The sequence below is a fragment of the Nelusetta ayraudi genome, unplaced genomic scaffold, assembly GCF_046127955.1.
Source record: "Nelusetta ayraudi isolate G7.1 ecotype Tasmania unplaced genomic scaffold, CSIRO-AGI_Nayr_v1 ptg000094l, whole genome shotgun sequence".
NCBI lineage: Eukaryota > Metazoa > Chordata > Actinopteri > Tetraodontiformes > Monacanthidae > Nelusetta > Nelusetta ayraudi.
In genome coordinates, this window is record NW_027466144.1 from 2,670,314 (window position 1) to 2,689,232 (window position 18,919).

General features: G+C 46.9%; 1 protein-coding gene across 1 annotated transcript; it reads right to left on the reverse strand.

The window, feature by feature from the left end:
• Positions 1 to 149: 149 nt before the first annotated feature.
• dnajb6b (DnaJ heat shock protein family (Hsp40) member B6b) lies at positions 150 to 17,246 on the reverse strand. The gene is made up of 10 exons (XM_076047472.1): positions 16,778 to 17,246; positions 12,603 to 12,689; positions 11,235 to 11,344; positions 10,797 to 10,886; positions 10,577 to 10,678; positions 7,901 to 8,035; positions 7,579 to 7,756; positions 6,749 to 6,819; positions 1,856 to 2,014; positions 150 to 1,057 (listed from the first exon to the last, which is right to left on the reverse strand). Exons 2-10 carry the CDS (start codon positions 12,665 to 12,667, stop codon positions 948 to 950), a joined length of 1,020 nt encoding a protein of 339 aa, XP_075903587.1. The 5' UTR covers positions 12,668 to 12,689; positions 16,778 to 17,246; the 3' UTR covers positions 150 to 947.
• Between the last annotated feature and the right edge of the window lie 1,673 nt (positions 17,247 to 18,919).

Sequence of the window (18,919 nt, forward strand, 5' to 3'; positions counted from 1 at the left end):
AAAAGAAGTCAACAGAAAAAGAAAAATACAATAAAAAAAAAAGTCAAGGCAACAGTGTGAAGATTGTCCACTGCCTCCAAGCTCTTTAGTTAAAGCCTTCAGAGAGCTGTTTGCTCGAGACCCTCGAGTTGCCTCGTGTAAGGAAACACTTTGACACGTCAACAAGATACGTCTTTATGCATTTGGCCTCAGACATTCATCGAAAAGTTCCAACATCTTCAGTCGGCGACACATCCACACACAGCGGCACCTTTGGTTTGAGTTTAAGAAAATCGTTACGGGCTACAAACAAGACGATACGTGGTGCAAAAATCCAATTGGTATAAAAAAGAAATGAAAAATAGTAATGACTCAATCAGGGTTGAATTGACTTTTCAGCCAGCCGCTGAAAAGACAGCAACACGAAAGAAAACATTCCCTCGCTCTCTCTTTCAGAAATCACTCCGAAGTGCTTCCAGTCTGTTTTACTCCTTCCAAAGTCCATTTCAGTTGTGACTCTTTCAAAAGAAAAAAAAAAAAGAAAATCGAACTGCAGAGCAGCCCGCCATTCACTCTCTCTAAATAAATTCTTAGAATAACCATAAATGAGGCTGCTCCTGTTACCCGCGCAGCTGAACATGCTTTCTGAAGAGCAGGCATTGCAAAAAAAGAAAAGAAACTGATAATAATCATAAAATTAAAAAAAAAAAAAATCCAATCACAGAGTGCAATAAATGCAGCAAAGGCAAAACCTCCAAGACAGGATGAAAAGGGGGAAGAGAAGAATCTCAAAGAAGAGAGAACATCAAAGGGAGGCTGATGAAGGCAGACAAGGACTCTGCACTGCAGCTGATTGACAGGAGATGTGGTAGCAATGATCAACTAATGCCACGTGTGTGTGTGTGTGTGTGTGTGTGTGTGTGTGTGTGTGTGTGTGTGTGTGTGTGTGTGTGTGTGTGTGTGTGTGTTCAGAAAAAGGTGCCCAGTCCACCGAATCGCGGAAAAAGCCGAGGAGCCCTTTTCTTTTTGGACTCCGCCTCCTTTAAGCACAGCTTCTTCCTCTTGGTGTCTGTGTGTCCTGCAGAAAATAAAACACGGTCACATTGCTGTATCATTTGCTCTCTGGTCTGGCTGCTGATTTGCTGAGGAAATTGTTTTGGGTGTTTTAAGAGGAACAAGAGTTTTAGTTGCGTCGCGGATCACTCTGAGGCTTTTATGAGAAGCTGTTAAAAAGTGGGGGGTCAATGCGGCAACATTAGTCCGTTTGAGCTCAATTCACCAAGCTTGTGCCATACAATGAAACTCAGACATAGTAGAAACCTATTTGGATTAATACATACAAAATCAAATCGTCTTTCTTCCGCATTCTGTGCACAATTATCCATCAGTTTTGTTTTCTCTCGCAACAAAGAGTTGTTCAATCGGTTTTAAACAATTTGATTTTAAATAATACATTTTCAACACTTTTCTGCAGCGGCAGTGAGTTAAATCCCACTCCGAAGAGCAGTTTGTGTCGCCAGCCTATAGAGAGAACTGGGGGCGGGGTCCTTTGTTTGCACCGCAGCAGCAAGAAGTACGTGCTGTTCGATTAAAGGTTCCTTGATTCAGGGGCACAAAGTGTCCTCATGAAACACTCAGCCGCCGCGCTCCGCTCGTAATTGCGCGGCTTCCTGACCCCGTCTGAGAAAACAGAGGGTGACCTCTGACCCCACCCCCTCCTACCATCCGGTCGTTAACGCGGCGCGGATACAGAGCCGGTCTAATGAACGCCGCGTTTGCATCTGCCAGTCTCGCTCTCGCACACGCACACAAACCCGCACAAAGCGGACAATTAGCTGCAGCTTGTCACGGCTGCACCCTCCAAAGCGGAGCCGACCTCTCGTCAGCGCGAGGCTCTGCGGGCCGTGCTCCTCCTCCTCCTCTGGGGGTTTCTGGGCGGAGCTCCTCAGGTAGCGCTGGTGCGAGCCCAGGCCGTGCAGCGCGTTCTGTCGGCGGTGACGGAACTCCTCCTCCGGGGGGGCTTCAGCTGCAATGTCTGCGGGCGTGGGGGGAGAGCAGAGGGTGGGGAAGAAGAGTCGGGGGGGGGGGGGGGGGTGGATGAATCGTACCTAAACATTTGCTTTGCTTTCCTTCCTCTGTCTGGATGGGATCGCCTGAGGTTCCAGGCGGCGCTACACTGTGTCTGTGCTTCAGACAGCAAGTTGAGCACGAGCGCACAAAAGGCGGATTGATGTAGCCGATGTACAGCGACAAAGAGGCCTTAAAACAAGAGGCTCAAAGAGCCCTATGAAGACCCCCCCGACCACCACCACCACCACCATCTCCTGCTCTTAAATGCCAACCATACATCCCATACATATTTAATCTGCATGGCTTTATTGTGATTAGTCATGTAAATAAAATGTGATTTGATTATTCTTTTCTCGAGGTAATTTACATTTATATTGAATTAATGGCGGGCAGGGTAAGGGGGGGGGGGGGGGTTATTATGCTGTGAGATTACGTGCAGATCTTGTCGCCATTGTGTTGCGTAATGAAGACGCTGGGGAGGAGAAGAAAAGGGGGCCAGATGCTCGCAAGGCTGAACCAGGTCCTATTTGAAGGGGGGTGGGGGGGGTGAAGTTGATCTGCACCAGCGCTTTGAAATACAACAAATAATCATAAAGCAATCATGATATTAGTTCTCAGGCCAGTGCGTAAACTGCTGCCTGGTCTACACGTGGGGACGTGTACTTTTCCGTGCAACAGCAAACAGTGAGGTCTTGGCTTCAGCCAATGGATGAGCTCTGACCAGAGACAATGAATGACATCACTGGACGGCACCTGTCTCTGAATGGCATCCTGTCACTCAAAGTCCATTTTGTCTCCATTTCAATCGGCTGAAACTGCTGGGAGTCTTTTCTGAGTCAGAGACTTCACAAATGCAAAACAAAACAAAAAACACTACATTGACCAATAGCACCTACCTACTGGACAGCTGTTTTGTTTTTTGTTTTTTTTTAGTTTTTTTTTTTTTTTTGTACTTTTGCCTTCAGGGGTAGAAAATAAGATTGTGTGTAAACCTGCATTTACCAAATCTGCAGCTGAATCAACCCAACTTGTAATATCACTCGGTGTCTATGTGCTTTATCTTTATCTTAGCCATCCTGGGAGAAGATAACAAGATCTGTTGCTGCTTGATAAGGCAGCAGCTCGTTTATTTATTTTCCTGGAAGGGAATTGGAGCAGCAGATAACGGTTTCGGTTTCTTTTTCCTTCTGATGGACTTCGGCGGCGTCTCCAAGTCTGATAACGTGAAGCAGCCGATAAACAAGTGTCACAGGCTAACATGGAGCTAGCATGTCAGCGATTGGCTACTTTAGCTTGGCTCAGTTAGTTATTTTAATTTATCCGTTTGGGTGATTAATGTTCATCTTTTCTTTACACTCAAAATACAACTCACGTTGCCCTCCTTTGCCGAGACAAAACAGGACACACCTATCGGAAAAGCTGCTGTGATAAAAGTCATGGGTAACCACAACGACGCTGAATTTGGCAACACATTCGCCGCGGTGCTTCTTAGATTCCACCTTAAAAAAATAATAATAAATTAAATAAAATAAAAAAATCCACCTCAATATAGACATGATTCGCTGAATTTTATATGTTGAAAAGTGTTGGGATAAGCACAGCCATCTAGCGGTCAAATTGCGGATTTTTAAATTTTTTTTCTTAAGGTGGAATCGAAACCAAAGAAGCACCGCGGCGAATGAGGTGCCAACTTCGGCGTCGTATAACCACACACGGTCTGGTCCTCGTTCAGCCAAAAGTCAAACAAAGTCCACGTTTCTGCCTCCGTTGTCAAAAAAAAGTGGGCGAGGACGGGTAATTGCTGTCTTTTTAGTGCGTTTAAAAGGCCCCCCCCCCCGGTCCATGGTTTGAATTCTAGCAGCTCACTGCCATCTATGCGCAAACAGTGCCACTCAGTGGACAAATGGAGGTACTGCGACAGAAGGGACCTTAAAATGGATATCACGGTAAGTTAAACTACGACAACACTTTCTAGTCATGTAATTTGTAGCTTGGGTGCCGAATTTAACACATTAAAAGCCACGCAAGTACCCACATTGAGCGACATACGATGGGACAACATTTGAGGTCTGGGAAAGTGAAGTAAGTCAACTGTTCCACAAGAGGGAGCTGTGCCACCAAAAATAGAATCCATCGCTTGAGCTGCTCTGTTATTAAACTCCACTGTTGGCTCCGTGTCTGATTTATTAATTACCCCCCGCCGCCCCCCGTCATACAGTAAGTTACGCTTTAGACGTGTAAAACAATGGCATCGTTTTGTCAATTCTAATCAATAAAATACACATTAAAAACTCGTTTTGAAGTGGAAAAAAAAAAAAGCGTCACGCTCGCTAATTAACCATCATCTTCAACACATCCATTCATCTCTATGTGCCTATTTATTTATTTATTTATTTTTTTACCAAGACGTTACACAGACCTGCAGGTTCACCGGCTACGTGCGGGGCAAGGGCTCCCGTGTCACCCAGCAACAGAACTGCGCATGCGCAAACGGCTCTTGAGTCTGGGGCAACGCTGGAAACGATTTTGAATGCGCCGAGGCATCCGTCCCCACTACAGGGGGACGTTGCCTTCACGCCGCCTGCCTGCCTGCCTGCCTGCCTGCCTGCGACTCATACAATGAAATGTACATTGAGAGCGGGTGAATTTGAAGGCAACCAAAAGGTCTCGCTCGGGCCTCCTTCCAGTCTGTAAAAGCAACGGCTTGTGTAAATAAAGTCGCCCCGAGCACATTCCTCAAGAATCACTCTTCTCTGCACACGGTGACCTTTGAGAACCACTGCGAGCGCACAGACACACGCAGACACGCACTGCCGGGGTTCGACAGGATGTGAGTCTATCGTGTCTCACAGGTCTGCAAACGCGGACCCGTCTAAATATAATAATACTCCAGTTGCCAAGATTTCAATACAAATTTAAACAATTCAGCTTATTTCTAATGTCCAGCTGTTTTAAGTTATGATTTACCACTGCTGGCGATGCCACTGGTCTGTGACAGTCATGGCTCCTAGCACTGCGGGAGGCCTCCTTTACTTTTCAGAATGAAGGTAGGCAACACTATTTAATATCGTCTGGAATTTTTTACAAATCAGATTTTGTAGACAAATTGGTTCCTCTGGAGGAGCTAAACATGTTTTTCCTACAGACGTACACGGTTAGAAGCGAGTCAGAATGAAGCTAGATGCCCGTCGGCATCGTTTTCCCAGAATAAATAGAATAAATACAGAGGCCTCAGTTTGGCTCCGCGCCGCCAGAGAACCCAGGTTGTCTGAGGGCGTATTCAAAAGAGGAGCGCGATCAGCACTTTCACAAGGCTACGAAAACATCCAACAGGGAGGGGGTGAGGACAGAAACAGACAAACTCGGGAGGGATGAGCGCGGGCAATCTCGTCGAGATAACGCACAACAGACACCCGAAGCTTTAAAGCGCCTCTCCCTCCCACATCGCAACGTAACCTTGGCTACAAGACACGGGCCTGGTCGCGGCGAAAACCCGCATTTTCCGCAGCGGTTGCAAGCGACGCCCTGAGGTGAGTCACTTCCTTTGGACAAGATGCATTAGTAGGTTAAGATCATGAACACACGGTGAGTTTGTATGGAGGCAGTGAGAGTGAAACAAAGTTAGCCGCTGTGGTTTCGTACAAGGCGTACAAGGTGTGAAGCGGGTTTCAAACAAACATGGAAAAAAAAAAAAAAAAAAAAAAAAATGCAAGCATGAGCAAAAACACCACACGTGTGTTGAGGAATTGTGAGTGTCAAGTCCAAAAGAAACACAAGTTTTATTGACCAAATCTGAACTCTTTATTTTAACTCTTCACAATCTTCTTTTTTTTTTCTCTCTCTCTCTCCCAAAATCCCCCACTCTCCTCGCCACAAAAGGATGTAAAGTCCCCCGTTGTGTCCCAGAAAACAGTGTAAAGTGTTGTGTGGGTTAGGTTAATGGTTGGAGCAGCTGGCAGAGTTACAGTGAAACAACAAAGCAGCCTCCTTTAATCAGCACTCATGCAGAAACAAATGAAACAGTGCTTTTTTTTCTTTTTTTTTTGTTGCAGTTTTCAAATACACAAATCCAAATGCAAGGAGAACACAAAAAAAAATGCACTTAGAATAAGTATTAATAATCTGTCATTCATATAACACGCGTGTTAACATGACACAGCTAACAGGTTAGTTCAAGTCAAACTCATTGGGGCAATGGAGTGAGGCTCTGATCATTCACTGGTTAAAGAGAATCATTAAAAAAAAAAAGAAACATGTGCAAGTTTAAATGTACACAATCTTGTTTTTCCTGCTACAACAACAACTATATATATAGATATATATAGAACATACCCATGAATGTGCATGGCACAATTTTTTTTTTTTTTTCGCATTTAAAAAAAAAAAGAAAAAAAGAATGATCATATATTAGTAAACAAGTACAAGTTCCAGCAGGATGGTCACCCCTCCGACAATAATGGAATAAATACAAGTAATACAAACACTGCGAAACACCTCCCTCTCGCGTGCCTCCTCTGCGGCTAAGCTAAAAATGAGGAAAAGAAATTGTTCTTTGGGAATGAGATGCAGGAGGGACGGAGAGGCCGATGGGACCCGGCGGGCCGACGCCGTCGCGAGGCGGCCCGCCTCCGGTGTGAGAGAAGCCGAGCGTGTCTGTCACATAGTTACTTGTTATCCAGTCTTAGGAGCTGCTCCTTACCGTTGACTGTCAGGGACTTCAGCTGGCCGTCCTCCTCCACCTCCACCCGCTCCTGGCCGTTCTCCACGATCCTGCAAGCCAGCGCACGGAGCAACATCAGCCGGCCCGCCGGCCACATCCAGACCGAGCCGAGGACACATTTGCAGGAGGGGGGGGGAAACTGCGCGGCGCGTGTTTAGTACACGCACATGACTTTAAAGCAAGCGTAGGGCAAACTACGGCCTGGGGGCCATTTGCGGCCCCCGTTAAGCTTTTTTAATCCGGCCCACCCAACTCGAAGAAATGATATTAATAGTGAGTGATTGATTCATAAAATAGCTGTATTTCATCACTTTATCAGTGTTTTTTTAACAGTCATTTCAATAAAGAGCTGAATACTGTCGGACTTCAAAGACACGGATTTTGATTCTGAATTTTCAATTTACACTTTTATTGTTTTTACTGTTTCCCTACATAATCCCATGCGTGTTGCTACGTAGTTTTGATGTCTTCGGCATATTCTCCTATGAGGTGGGTCACCAAAACACTCCATCCCTCCTCTGCTGCTGCTGCTGCTGCTACCTCTATCAAATTTTAGAAGCGGCTGTGGCCCACCAGTGCAAAGGTTTGCCCGCCGCTGCTTTAGAGAATAATTACAGCAGCTGTGAAGTGCTGGTATATGTTCTGTGTAATAACCAGGAGCAACGTGCTTAATAATGCAAGCAGGAGGGAGAGGAGGAAGAGGAGGAAGCAGGAAGAGAAGCTTTGCGCTGCACAATGCGTTTCATCCTGTCGACCGCCGTTGCGTTCAGGGAGCGTGGGACGCCGCCGTGCACCCGTTTGTCATTTACCTTTTCGTGGTGATCTTTCTGCCGTTGATGAATTTGGTGGAAGTGGACACGGAGCGGAAGTTGCCCATCCCTCCTCCTCCTCCTCCTCCCCCTCCCCCGATGCTGTGGCCGCCGCCGCCGAAAGACGACGAGGAGAAGGACGTGAACCCTCCGCCCATGTCTCCGAATGAGGTAAAACCTGGAGACACACACACACACACACACACACACACACACACACACACACACACACACACACACACACACACACACACAGAAACCAAAGTTCTCACTCTGTCCAACTTATTTGTCTTTTCGTGTGTTTCTGCCGGGTCGCACCGACCTGAATCGAACCCTGAGAAACCACCAAACGCTGGGAACGCCGGCTGACTGAAGAGCGAGGTGCCCATCGGGCCCCTTGACCTCTGAGTCCTCCGCCCGCCTCCGAAGAAATCATCAGCCAGCAAGGGGTCGTCAGCTGTCAGGGGGGAGAGACAGAGAATGAGAGAAGTCCAGAATCATCAACAACACCTCAGACTGTCACAGGTGCCCACCCCCCCACCCCCCCCCCCCCCCACCACCACCACCACCACCGCTTAAAACTGGTGCAGCAGCCCCACCGGACGTGCTGCTAATTGCCTGCTGCTGATGTGGGTCACCTCAGCGGGACGAGGCCGGGTCGCCGACACCGTTTTGCTAAAAGAAGAGACGGCGTTTGGCGAGGGAGCGCATCGCTGCGGCGGCGAGGAGGAGGAGGAGAAAGGTCTGGACTGAGATACAAGAGTGCACCGCCGGGCTTCCCAGCGACACCTCAGACAAGAGGACGAGGCGACAGACGCTCACAAAGACGCAGGAAGAATGCGCCGCGCCTCTCTGACGGCAAAGGACACAGAGGCAACACCCAAGACGGCCCGGCTGCACTTTGTTTTATGGCAGCCACGCGTCAAATGTCAAATAAAAAATTAAACTTCTGGTTTGGACAAGCCAGTTTCACCACAGGAAGTCCTGCTGCTGCTGCTGCTGGATTCTAGTTGGCCCTCCTGCTGTTTTGCAACCATTCAAAATCCTCAGACTGAAGCGTCTGCTGTTGTTGGCAGGACACCAAGGAGCCTCGTCATCATGCTAATCTGTGTTTGTCCCAACCACACACACACACACACACACACACACACACACACACACACACACACACACACACACACACACACACACACACACACACACACACACACACAGCCTCTCCAGAGTGCTGGCTGCTCCTTGGAGGTGGCCGAGTGACAGATCTACAGCACCAGCTGCTGGCCAGTCAGATTCCTAAAACCATATCAAGCCTCGCTTTTCATGACTGACATCGAACGAGAGAGGCAAGAAAACCAACTGGGATTTATTTATTTTTTTTTTTTATTTTCTTTAAATGTCGTCCCGAAAAAAAACCCTCTCAATATAGCTCCCAAGTGCAGAGAGAGAGAGAGAAAGAAGACCGGCAGGGTCCAAACTCTTGCAGCGTGATAACAAGGACTGACATTGAAAATAGAAAAGCGAACTCGACTCCTTGGCGGGAGGCTGCGGACGGCTTTAGACTTCATCCTGCTCCCAGCAACAACAACAACACCACCCCCAGAGCCGCTGTCCTCCTGCGCTTTGTCAGCACCAACCATCGCAGCTCAACGCGTGAGGCCGACCTGGGCCGAGTCTTGAACTCTGCAGGGGGGGGGGGGGGAGGTCGGGTCGCTCGCCGGCGCTCGGGGCCCCGTTATTACAACCGCTTTTGTTTTAATGCGAAGCTATTTTTGAAAGCATTCCAATAGAGTGATGCAGATGCACCGATCCATCCCTCCTCCGCCTGCGTCCCAGCTCCATATTTAGAGCTCGGCAGGCAGGGTGAACTGCACACGCCTCCCCGATCAGCCCTTCAGCTGAACCCACACAACCCGGCGGAGAGACGGGCCGCCGGGGCCTCGGCCGGGGGAGAACGGCGCCGTGTGACACAGGCACCCCTTCGGCGGCGACTGCCGCGCTCTCTCACAGACTGCCGGCTTTTCTTGTTCAGGGGCTCGGGGCGGTGATTTAAGAAGAACAAACACACGAGCTGCGTCTCCATGATTCCAAAATAAAAGGCATATTTTTTTTTTGTTTTATGTTTGTTTACGTTTGTTTGCTGTCGAGAATGCTTGATATATTTTTCTCTTTGAATACTTGTAAAAAAAAAAATATTCCGTCTCCTCCTCCGTCCAAACATAACACACCATTTTCACTGGTCAGTGAACTGGTCACGTGACCGTGTTAATGCGATATACCTCTATATCAATACATCTGAAACCCCACCTGAGAGCGTCAAAACCTTTCAGCCATAGTTGAGAGGTTTTTCCAAGTTTAAGCGTTTCAATTGGCAGTTTGTTTCATTGCGATATTGAGGTTTAGCGCAATTCCAGGGGTCATCGATGCGACGGCCGACAGCTACATCGATGCGAAAGAAAAACTCAAAAAAAAAAAAGAAATAAGACTACTGACTGACCTCAGGTCAGTAATGCCTGAGCTCTGATGTAATAATTCAGCTTCATTCCAGGTGATATAATGGAGCAGGTCAGTAAGATTAGATTATTAAGTGAAGACTTCCTCTGAACGTGGAGGCCAACATCCTGCCGAGAATCTCAAAGTTTCCCAGTTGCGACATTTCGTGCTTGACAACCCCCGAAATGATGTGTGTTTGTGTGTGTGTGTGTGTCCCACACTGCCAGGGTCAGCATCATTTAAACATGGGCGAAAACATCAACATTTGGAAGGACGACAAAGTGACACTGACAGCGCTGCCTCCTCTCAGCCTCTCTCCAACCTTTCCAGACCAGCTGTGTATATTTCCGGCACGGGTTTCAACAAAAGAAAAAAGAAAAATCCTGAAGTTAATAATAGATACATCAGCGCTCTTCGGGTCTTCTTCCGTTCACTCTTACAAAAAAAATAAAAAATAAAAAAAATAAAAAATTCAGAGAAACACTCACCAAAAAGAAGCAGCACTTACCAAAGAAGTCTGCGAATGGATCTCTGCCTCCGAAGAATTCCCTGAAAACGTCTTCGGGGTTTCGGAATGTAAAGCTGCCGCCTCCAAAGTGACCGTAGTGGCCTAATGGGGAGAACCACACACCACACCCAGTTTAATCCACGCACACAGACACACACAGCACATGTCTAGACGACACAGTGATGGGAGTATTTTGACATAATGAAGGTTGTCTCCTCACCGCTTCCCCCTCCTCCTCCCCCTCCTCCTCCTCCTCCTCCTGCTGATAGGCCTTCCTTGCCGTACCGGTCGTAAAGGACCCGCTTGTTCTCTGCGGTGGGAAAAAGCAAAGCAGTCGCGTCAGGGAGACGCAGTAGACGGCGAAACAGCCACAGACGGAGCTTTTCCTCTCTTTTAAATGAGAGCGTCGGCATGTTATCGAAGGCTCAGATACGTATCTCCGACTATAACGAGCGCAGGCTGACCGATAAGGCAACCGCAGCTGATAAAACAGGTCACGGAGGGCACTCTGACACCACGTGACGCTGCTTTACAACAGTGGAAATGGTGCAAATCCAAACTAGAGAGACTCCACATTGGAAAAAAGAATAATAAAATAAAACTTTCTGAAAAAACACCAGGAAGCAAAACAGGAAGTAAAAAAAAAACAACACTTTACCATCGGAGAGAACTTCATATGCTTCTGACAGCTCTTTGAACCTTTTCTCCGCCTCGTCCTTGCTGTCCGGGTTCTTGTCTGGATGCCATTTCAACGCCTGTTTTCTGTAGCTGTGACACAAATTATAGCCAATCCAGATCAACGCACTGTATAGGCATTCGATCCATGTTGACATCTGATGGCAATGAACTGGTTTCATTTGGGGGGGGGGGGGGGGGGGGGTGGACTGCAAGTGCGGGTGTCTGTGTGTACATGTGTGAGCATCGTCTGTATATAATAAACATGCTGCCGTCATACACGTCCTTTTTTTTTAGGGAGGCAACCATGCCAACAGCACACACACACACACACACACACACACACACACACACACACACACACACACACACACACACACACACACACACACACACACACACCCCAGCAGGAACAACAAAAGGCAGTGGGAGCTCTGCCGGTGTGCGGCAGCGTGGCCGACACGCCGAGCTGCTCGCCTCGCGCTGCATCAGCAGCGAGACGGTTGGAATGCGGCCGAGGATGGCGGATGCAAAGTCAACAGCAGCCTCTCTTGTCTGCTGCTCCATCGTTTTGCCCGCTTGCGGGCCGAGCGCAAGCGTGCCAGGATGGTCAGGGCGGGAACGGAGCGGCCCGGTGACGAGCAGGAAAACTCAGACTTTGAACATCTGGCTGACGGCTTCAGGACTTCTTCACTTTCTCTTTAGATGTCCACATGAATTCATCCTTAAGTTGCATCCCTATCTAACCCACTCACTCTTTAGAAAGCAGCTTAAAAAACATCTTCATCACAGCTCATTCCTTCCTGTCCTCTCCATTGCCTTACATCTTCATCCTAAGCCTTTTCACAACCTCGAGTGCTAATCTGTAATTTGTCGCTTCTAAACTTTGGTTGATGGTAAATTCCAAATCCACTGTTTACATGGACACTAAGCATTTTTAATCTGATTGGGCCATTGTTACGATTACTTGTGTCCATGTAAACAGAGCTACTGATGGCAATCGCAGGCAGTTCTGCTAATCGACAGGTACGAGCCCCGGGGGCATCGGATGTGTAAGTGGACAAAACAGGTCTGTTGAGTCATGCATCAGATGAGTACAAGGTGGCGGTGGTGGTGGTGGGGGGCGGGGGAGGGAAGGTGTTTAGCAGCAGCAAGGTCAGAAGAAGCAGAGTGGAAAGTTTCTGCATTGCAGTCTATCTGCTCTTCCTCTGCCGGCGTCAGTTTATACAGCTTTAAGAGGATATAATTAACCTATGACACTCGGCTGAGCGGCCAAACTTTAACAACGCCACCACCGGAAGGGGGGGGGGGGGGACCAGAGCTAAAAAAAACAACAAAAAAAAACACTCACGCTTTCTTGATGTCCTCTTTCGTCGATTCTTTATGGACCCCTAATATCTGGTAGTAGTCCACCATGGTTGGTTGTTTTTGGGGTTTTCTGCAGTGGAAAAGACAGGAGATTCAGTTAAGACATGTTAGCTGCGGAGAGACACACACAGTCTGCAGCAAAGCCACGCGCCAGACAATGTGCGACCTCTTCCGAGGGGTAAATTTGTAAAGCGGAAAGAGGCCGAGGGGCATCAGCCGGGGTGGCAGGACCCAATAATTGAATCAACTGCACTGAAATAGCGGTGATAGGAGCGGGACAGCTAAGCCAGCACAAACACCAGCGTGATTATGTAACAAACGAGTGACCGAGCTGCACCCCCAGGCCTGCAAATGTGAATCATGTCGAGTTTGGAAATTTGGATTAAAACCATGAAGCCTTTTTTTTTTTCCCCGGTTCTGAATTGGTTTTTAAACACGAGCCAACATTGAACATCATCACCGTCAGGCTCTTGAAACACAAGTCGAGACAGGTCAAAGGAAGAGAGGAAGGAAAATAAAAACATGGCAAGATATTGGGAGCAGCTCAAGTTTGGGGCCCAAAGTGCAACGTTCCATGGAAAGCTGGTAGAGATGGTAAGGTGATAGCGACGTGCAGCAGATCTGAGGGCTCTGCAGACGCCTGTAGGAGTGATAGGTGCAGGCAGCCGCTGCTCTGGGGCCAGTGAAAGAGGAGCCAAGTTGGAGGCCTTTCTTTTCTCAGCCGGAGGCCAATGGTTTTAACAGTCGTCCTTGTAAAGCGACAGTGAGAAAACTTCTCTCACTTAAGAGCAAAACATGTCAGAACTTTACAACGGCAAACGCACAATACGCCACATTAGTTATAGCGCTTTGCCGACCACCAAAATCAATCCTCGGTCTTCGATTGGCCAACAACTTGGGACATGTCCCCCCCGCCCCCCCTAAACAAAACATTTTGGGGCAGAAGGCCAAGTAAAACAAGCAAACGCCAAGCAAATCCAGCTGACATTATATAACAGATGAGTATCTCAAGTATCAAAGTGAACGAAACGATAAACAAACCAGTGAGAAGGACTGGGACGGCCGGGATTCCACCGAGTCCTGTTTGTTTGCTATTTATAACCTGTGGCCTTTGCCGTTAGATTGTTTGTGTGCGTTGGGAGGATATGGTGGGGTTGGGGGTGTGAGGTGCACACGCACATGAGCACACACTCTCTTCCTGGTGTCCTGGTCCGAAGCGATGATGTGATTCGCGTCCACAAGGATAAAGAGGAATTGGACTTTTTCTAGAGAGTTTGTTTTTGGACTTTTGAGTTTGTGAGGAGAAAAAAATGAGCAAAAGCAGCATAATATATATTAGTTGAAAATAGGGATGTTTGACAATTAACCAATTATCGATTAATTGTCAAATAAGAATTTAATCGATTAAATCAAATTAGTCGCAATTAATTGAACTTTTTTTTTTTACAGATATTTATATTTATCTTCATTTCAGATATGTCTATATTTTCCTCCCCAGCCCAGAGTGTAGCCATCACTGACCCGCCCCACCTGTTAGCAGAGGCTGCAGCAGTGCAGAGTTAATGGACACTAGTGCCTACCAGAGATGTGTTTACTCATGCCTCCGTGCGGCGTGTGTACCCATGCGTGCGTGTGCACATTGATGCCTTGTGGCGACGTTACACAGCTAACCCAGATCCGATGGGTTTCTGCTTCGCTTAATGCGCGACGAGGCTGAGCGCGAGCGAGCAGATGTGGGTCAGACAATCCCATGATGCCCTAGAGAACCGGCGCTGATCGCCGTGAACATCAGCGCAGAGGAAGGAGCATGTTGGGCAGCGACAAGAGCAGCAAACAGGACCAACATATAGTAGATGGCTTCAATTAGTTCAGCACCTCAACAGAGGAGAAGCATCGCGGTGGGAACTTTTCTAGCTGTTTGATACATTTTTAAAAGAAGAAACTTCAGCCAGTTCACTGACCTTTTGCCATCTAGCATCTTTGACTCTTGAGAGACACGAGTACCTTTTTGTGATACAAATAGAAGCAATGCTCCTGCCCTTTGGTGACTGTTAAGGGTGAACTGCTTTCGACTGGGCTGGAGAAGTTTGGAGAGTCACAAAGAACTCGACGTAAAGTTAGAGAAGAGACTCGCTTGAAATCAACTCAGGAACGAGAGAAAGGTTTATAATTCCTTCAGTTAGACAGGAATCCCACTGAAGGTGCATGACTGTGCAGCAGTGGAAAACATTCGTACAATGTAAACAGGAAAAAATCAAATCAAATCGAAGTGTCAGGGTAAAGAGCAGAGTCGCTTATCAACGCAGGGCTTCACTCCAGGCTGAACGCACGACTTAGGACAACAGGCAACAAAGATTGCAAAATCTTAACTCTCACTAGACTTCATTACAGCAATAAACAGAATGCCACCAGGCAGGAACTGCATAAAGTTGGATTTCTGACAAGTTTCCTTTTTGAAAATTCACTAGCGTACATGTCAATGTGAGTTGCACACAGTTCCAGCCGTGTCAACGCACAGAGACAGCTGGAGTTTGTCCGCAAGCGGCCAACAGGATTACCCGCAATGTACTAACAATGTTAAAGGCCAGACCGAAAAGCAAAAGACACAAAGACGCCCCTGAAACTAACACCTTAACATGAGTCACGCCTGTCAGGGGAAACAAGCACATGACAGCTAAACACAAGCTGCGGCCTCACCTGCAATGATTCACAGCGCCGAGTGGACCGATTCGGATTGGAACGCTAAGCAGAAAGTGCACAAATTTAGCATCTCATACGAGTTTTCGCTTTCATTTCCGAGTAGCACGCTCCCAGTGGCCATTATCAGACAACTGTCTCATTATCAGCACACAGCAGGGCAGCACCGTTACCGTAAACAAAGAGTCCATTCACAAATTGTGCATGTGTGCACAGTGACAATCCTATTAGGAGGGAAGCAAGGACGGCCTTTGGAACTGGGGTTCTTCCAATAAAAGTGGGACGCTTGAGGGATAAATAAAGGCAATGTTTTTCATTCTTGGGGGGGGGGGGGGGTTGCTATCCAGAACTTTATGTGTTTCCGACACGCCGCATGAAGATGCCTCAAGTGGAGTTGCTTCACAAAAGTGGTCAGACTGGTGAAACCAACCGTTCAGAGCCTCAAAAGAACTTGCGTTTGTCATTCTAAGAGAAAAAGGGCAACATGAGGGCTTGTCAGACTTTGATAGTTTAAGCAAAAAAAGAAAAAGAAAAGGTGGCTAAACCAGATCAGACTGATGGCTCCTTGAGTCACTTTCCCAATGCATACATTTGCAATTTTTTTTTTTTTTTCATTTTTACAATACACTATTTCAGCCATTGGTTGTTTATTTTATTACACGCTTAATGATCAAAACTGTGTACTGCATTCAAAGCAGGTGTAAACAATTATTAATTATTATTCATGACCTTTGAACATTTTTGTCAAAGCGGATTAAAAAGTAAAATACAAAAATAAAAAATTATCAGACGTGTTGATGAATTTCGGAACAATGAGATTGCTAACCGAAAACTTCCGGAAACTTCTAGATTGCCCACTGGGTCGAGTCGACGCAGTTTTGAGACGCTACCTATTCTATTTATGTCAAATAAAAAGCGACAAATGGCGACGTTACGGGTTTAATATCGAGCCGATAGTGTTGTGTTGCCACCCCCCCTTTTACTGCCAACCGTCTGGACTCAATTTGTAGCGATACGAGCACCTTTATCGCGCTTGTGTTTCTCACATTGTTCACACTTAGCTGCATTTTTTTTTTTTTTTTTTTTTTTCCCCGGTGGCTAAACAGGCAGCTAGCTCCAGACGACCTATCAGTACCCGGCATTTGTGTTCCAGAAAACGAGAACCAGCGGAACACAAGGAAGCGCTGCGTCTTTTGCTCAGCGTTCAGCTAACGTAGCTACCTAGCGAAGGCTACCGTGGAAAGAATTCGGGGGAGGGGGGGGAGAAACACAACGCAAAAACGATAGCATCGTTAAGCCAAATAAAGAGAAGAGCGGCGGACATCACCAAGCGACACCAAGCGACATCTCCCGCAACATCATGTTACACGGCGAGAAAACGTCAAATGCGTCCACGGGGGTCAATAAATACAGGGGCGCATGATTTAAAAACCATAGGGGGGGGGGAATAGGGGAGCTCACCGCTACGGGTGTATAATAATCCGCTCCAGTTGCCCTGGGTGTCGGTACCGACGCCTCAGTCCCTTGTTCGAGCGTGGCACCGGTGACCACAGCCGCCGTAGTTGTGACTGCGGTCAAAGCAGTCAGCCAGTCAGCCAGTCCGCTTCGACGGCACCTCCTCTTCCTCCTCCTCCTGCTTCACCCCCTTGATTTTTTTTTTTTTTTTTTTTTTTTTTTTAAATATATTCCACGCCTATTAATGCCGTTGTGGTAAATGCGTTGAAACGACAAGCGGGATTTACAGCCGTGTTGTGTAATTTTCCAGCTCAGTAACACACTGTGACCACTGAGTGACAAGAACCACGTGTGATCCGAGGCGTTTTGAAAAAGCACAATTTTAAGGGTCCGTTAGATTTGTAGGATTTGTAGTCGGAATTAAGTGACAGGATGTGTGCGTTGTCCACATCTTTTCAAAATAAGGCCCTGAAGTGCACTTGCGACCTTTCGAAACAGCGTGTAAAAAAAACACGTAAAAAAAAATAATATGAAATTGAATATTAAAAAGGATTATTCTTTTATCCAGATCAAAGTCATTTCATCAACTCAGTGTATTTGTCATATTTGCTGACCATCACTTTGAAAGTCACTAATTTCTGTCATAATCTCCAGAGAATCCTAAATAATCCTGAATATTATCTCACAGCGATACAACAAGCAATTTTGTTTTTGAAAAAGAGAGCTGTGATTGGAAATATACAATTTAGAATACAACCAAAAGCTTAAGACGCGAGTCGTCTCGATATAGAAAAGCCTCAAGAGAAGCTGTTTTTTCCGCAGTGTATTTGAAAGCGTCATGCCTTTGAGCGTCCGTGATGTCACTCATCACCATCAAAAATCCACCGTGAGCCGATGAGTGGTGATCTTTATTGTTCACACACTTTCAGTATCCAAATTTTACATTGGTCCTACCTAACGGAATCGGAAATGTCCCGAACTTTTGCTGAGAAACGTCGGTGGTATTTCAGTGAAACGAGAGATAAATGGCTTCCAGCGCCATCTATCGACCGTCATCGGCGGCAGGTGACCTGACCTTCACGACCTCTTCGAAATTTTGTGTGTATTTTTTTTCATGCTGTTTTTTCCCATTAACTACTTGGATCCCAAGTCAGGTGTGGATTTCACACCCGGAGGTCGTAGCCGAGATATGAATCGAATAGAATTGGTAGAAACGCATTCCACAAGTTGGCAGAGAGACAGTGTTTCAACAAAGAACAATGAAAAAAAAAAAAAGAAGGAAAAAAGTCACCTGAACTCCACGTCACCTGAAGAAACAGGATGAAGTTGTGCCGTTTCTTGTCGTTTTGACCAAACTGCGGCTGAAATTGCAGACCCGCATTGATTTTAAATGGAAAATGAAGGTCGTTCATGCCGTTAAAGCCTGCTTGAGCGCGTGCCAGCTAAGAGAGACCCAATGAAAATGACAGATGGCTATTAATTACGCTGGACTTTATGGGCAGTCACTATCTAATTAGGCTCATTGGGCAGGAGGAATCGCAGTAATAGATATCGCGCAGGGGCCGTTTGTTATCATCCAGTCGATAGCTTTATCTACCTAGTCACATAGATTTTGTAGAGCCTTTCAGGCTGCAGCTTCCACCACTTTGGAAAGCGCAGGAGATTTGAAAGTTCATTCTGATCTGCCGGCAAAAACGAGAGAAGGTTGAGCTGCAAGTCCTGCAGACTATTAACTCTGCAAAGAAGTCTGGCCTCCTCCCTGTTCAAGCCTGGGCACGCACAGAAATAAACTCATAACTGCATCATTACAGCTAGTAATAAGAGGTTGGATGATGGTTCCCATGTGCTGATTTGCTAGAATGTTCTAGAAGCGTGGGCCCACGCTCATGAAATCAAATTCCTGCTTTTTGACTCATCTGTTGCAATCAGCCTGCAAAATAACAGGATGCAGGTCACTGTGACATTCTCAGGGGGAACAACGTTGCAAAATGTGGCTCATTTTAGAATGGTTGTTTTGACGGCTGTGTCAAAGAAGGTTCCCGATACTGCTGGAACTCCCCAGCAGATGTTGAGGACAGACGGTGAGGTCTCGGGTTCAAATGTCCACCTTGCAGTACCCTTTCTTCACCACCAGATGTCGGCGTTGTT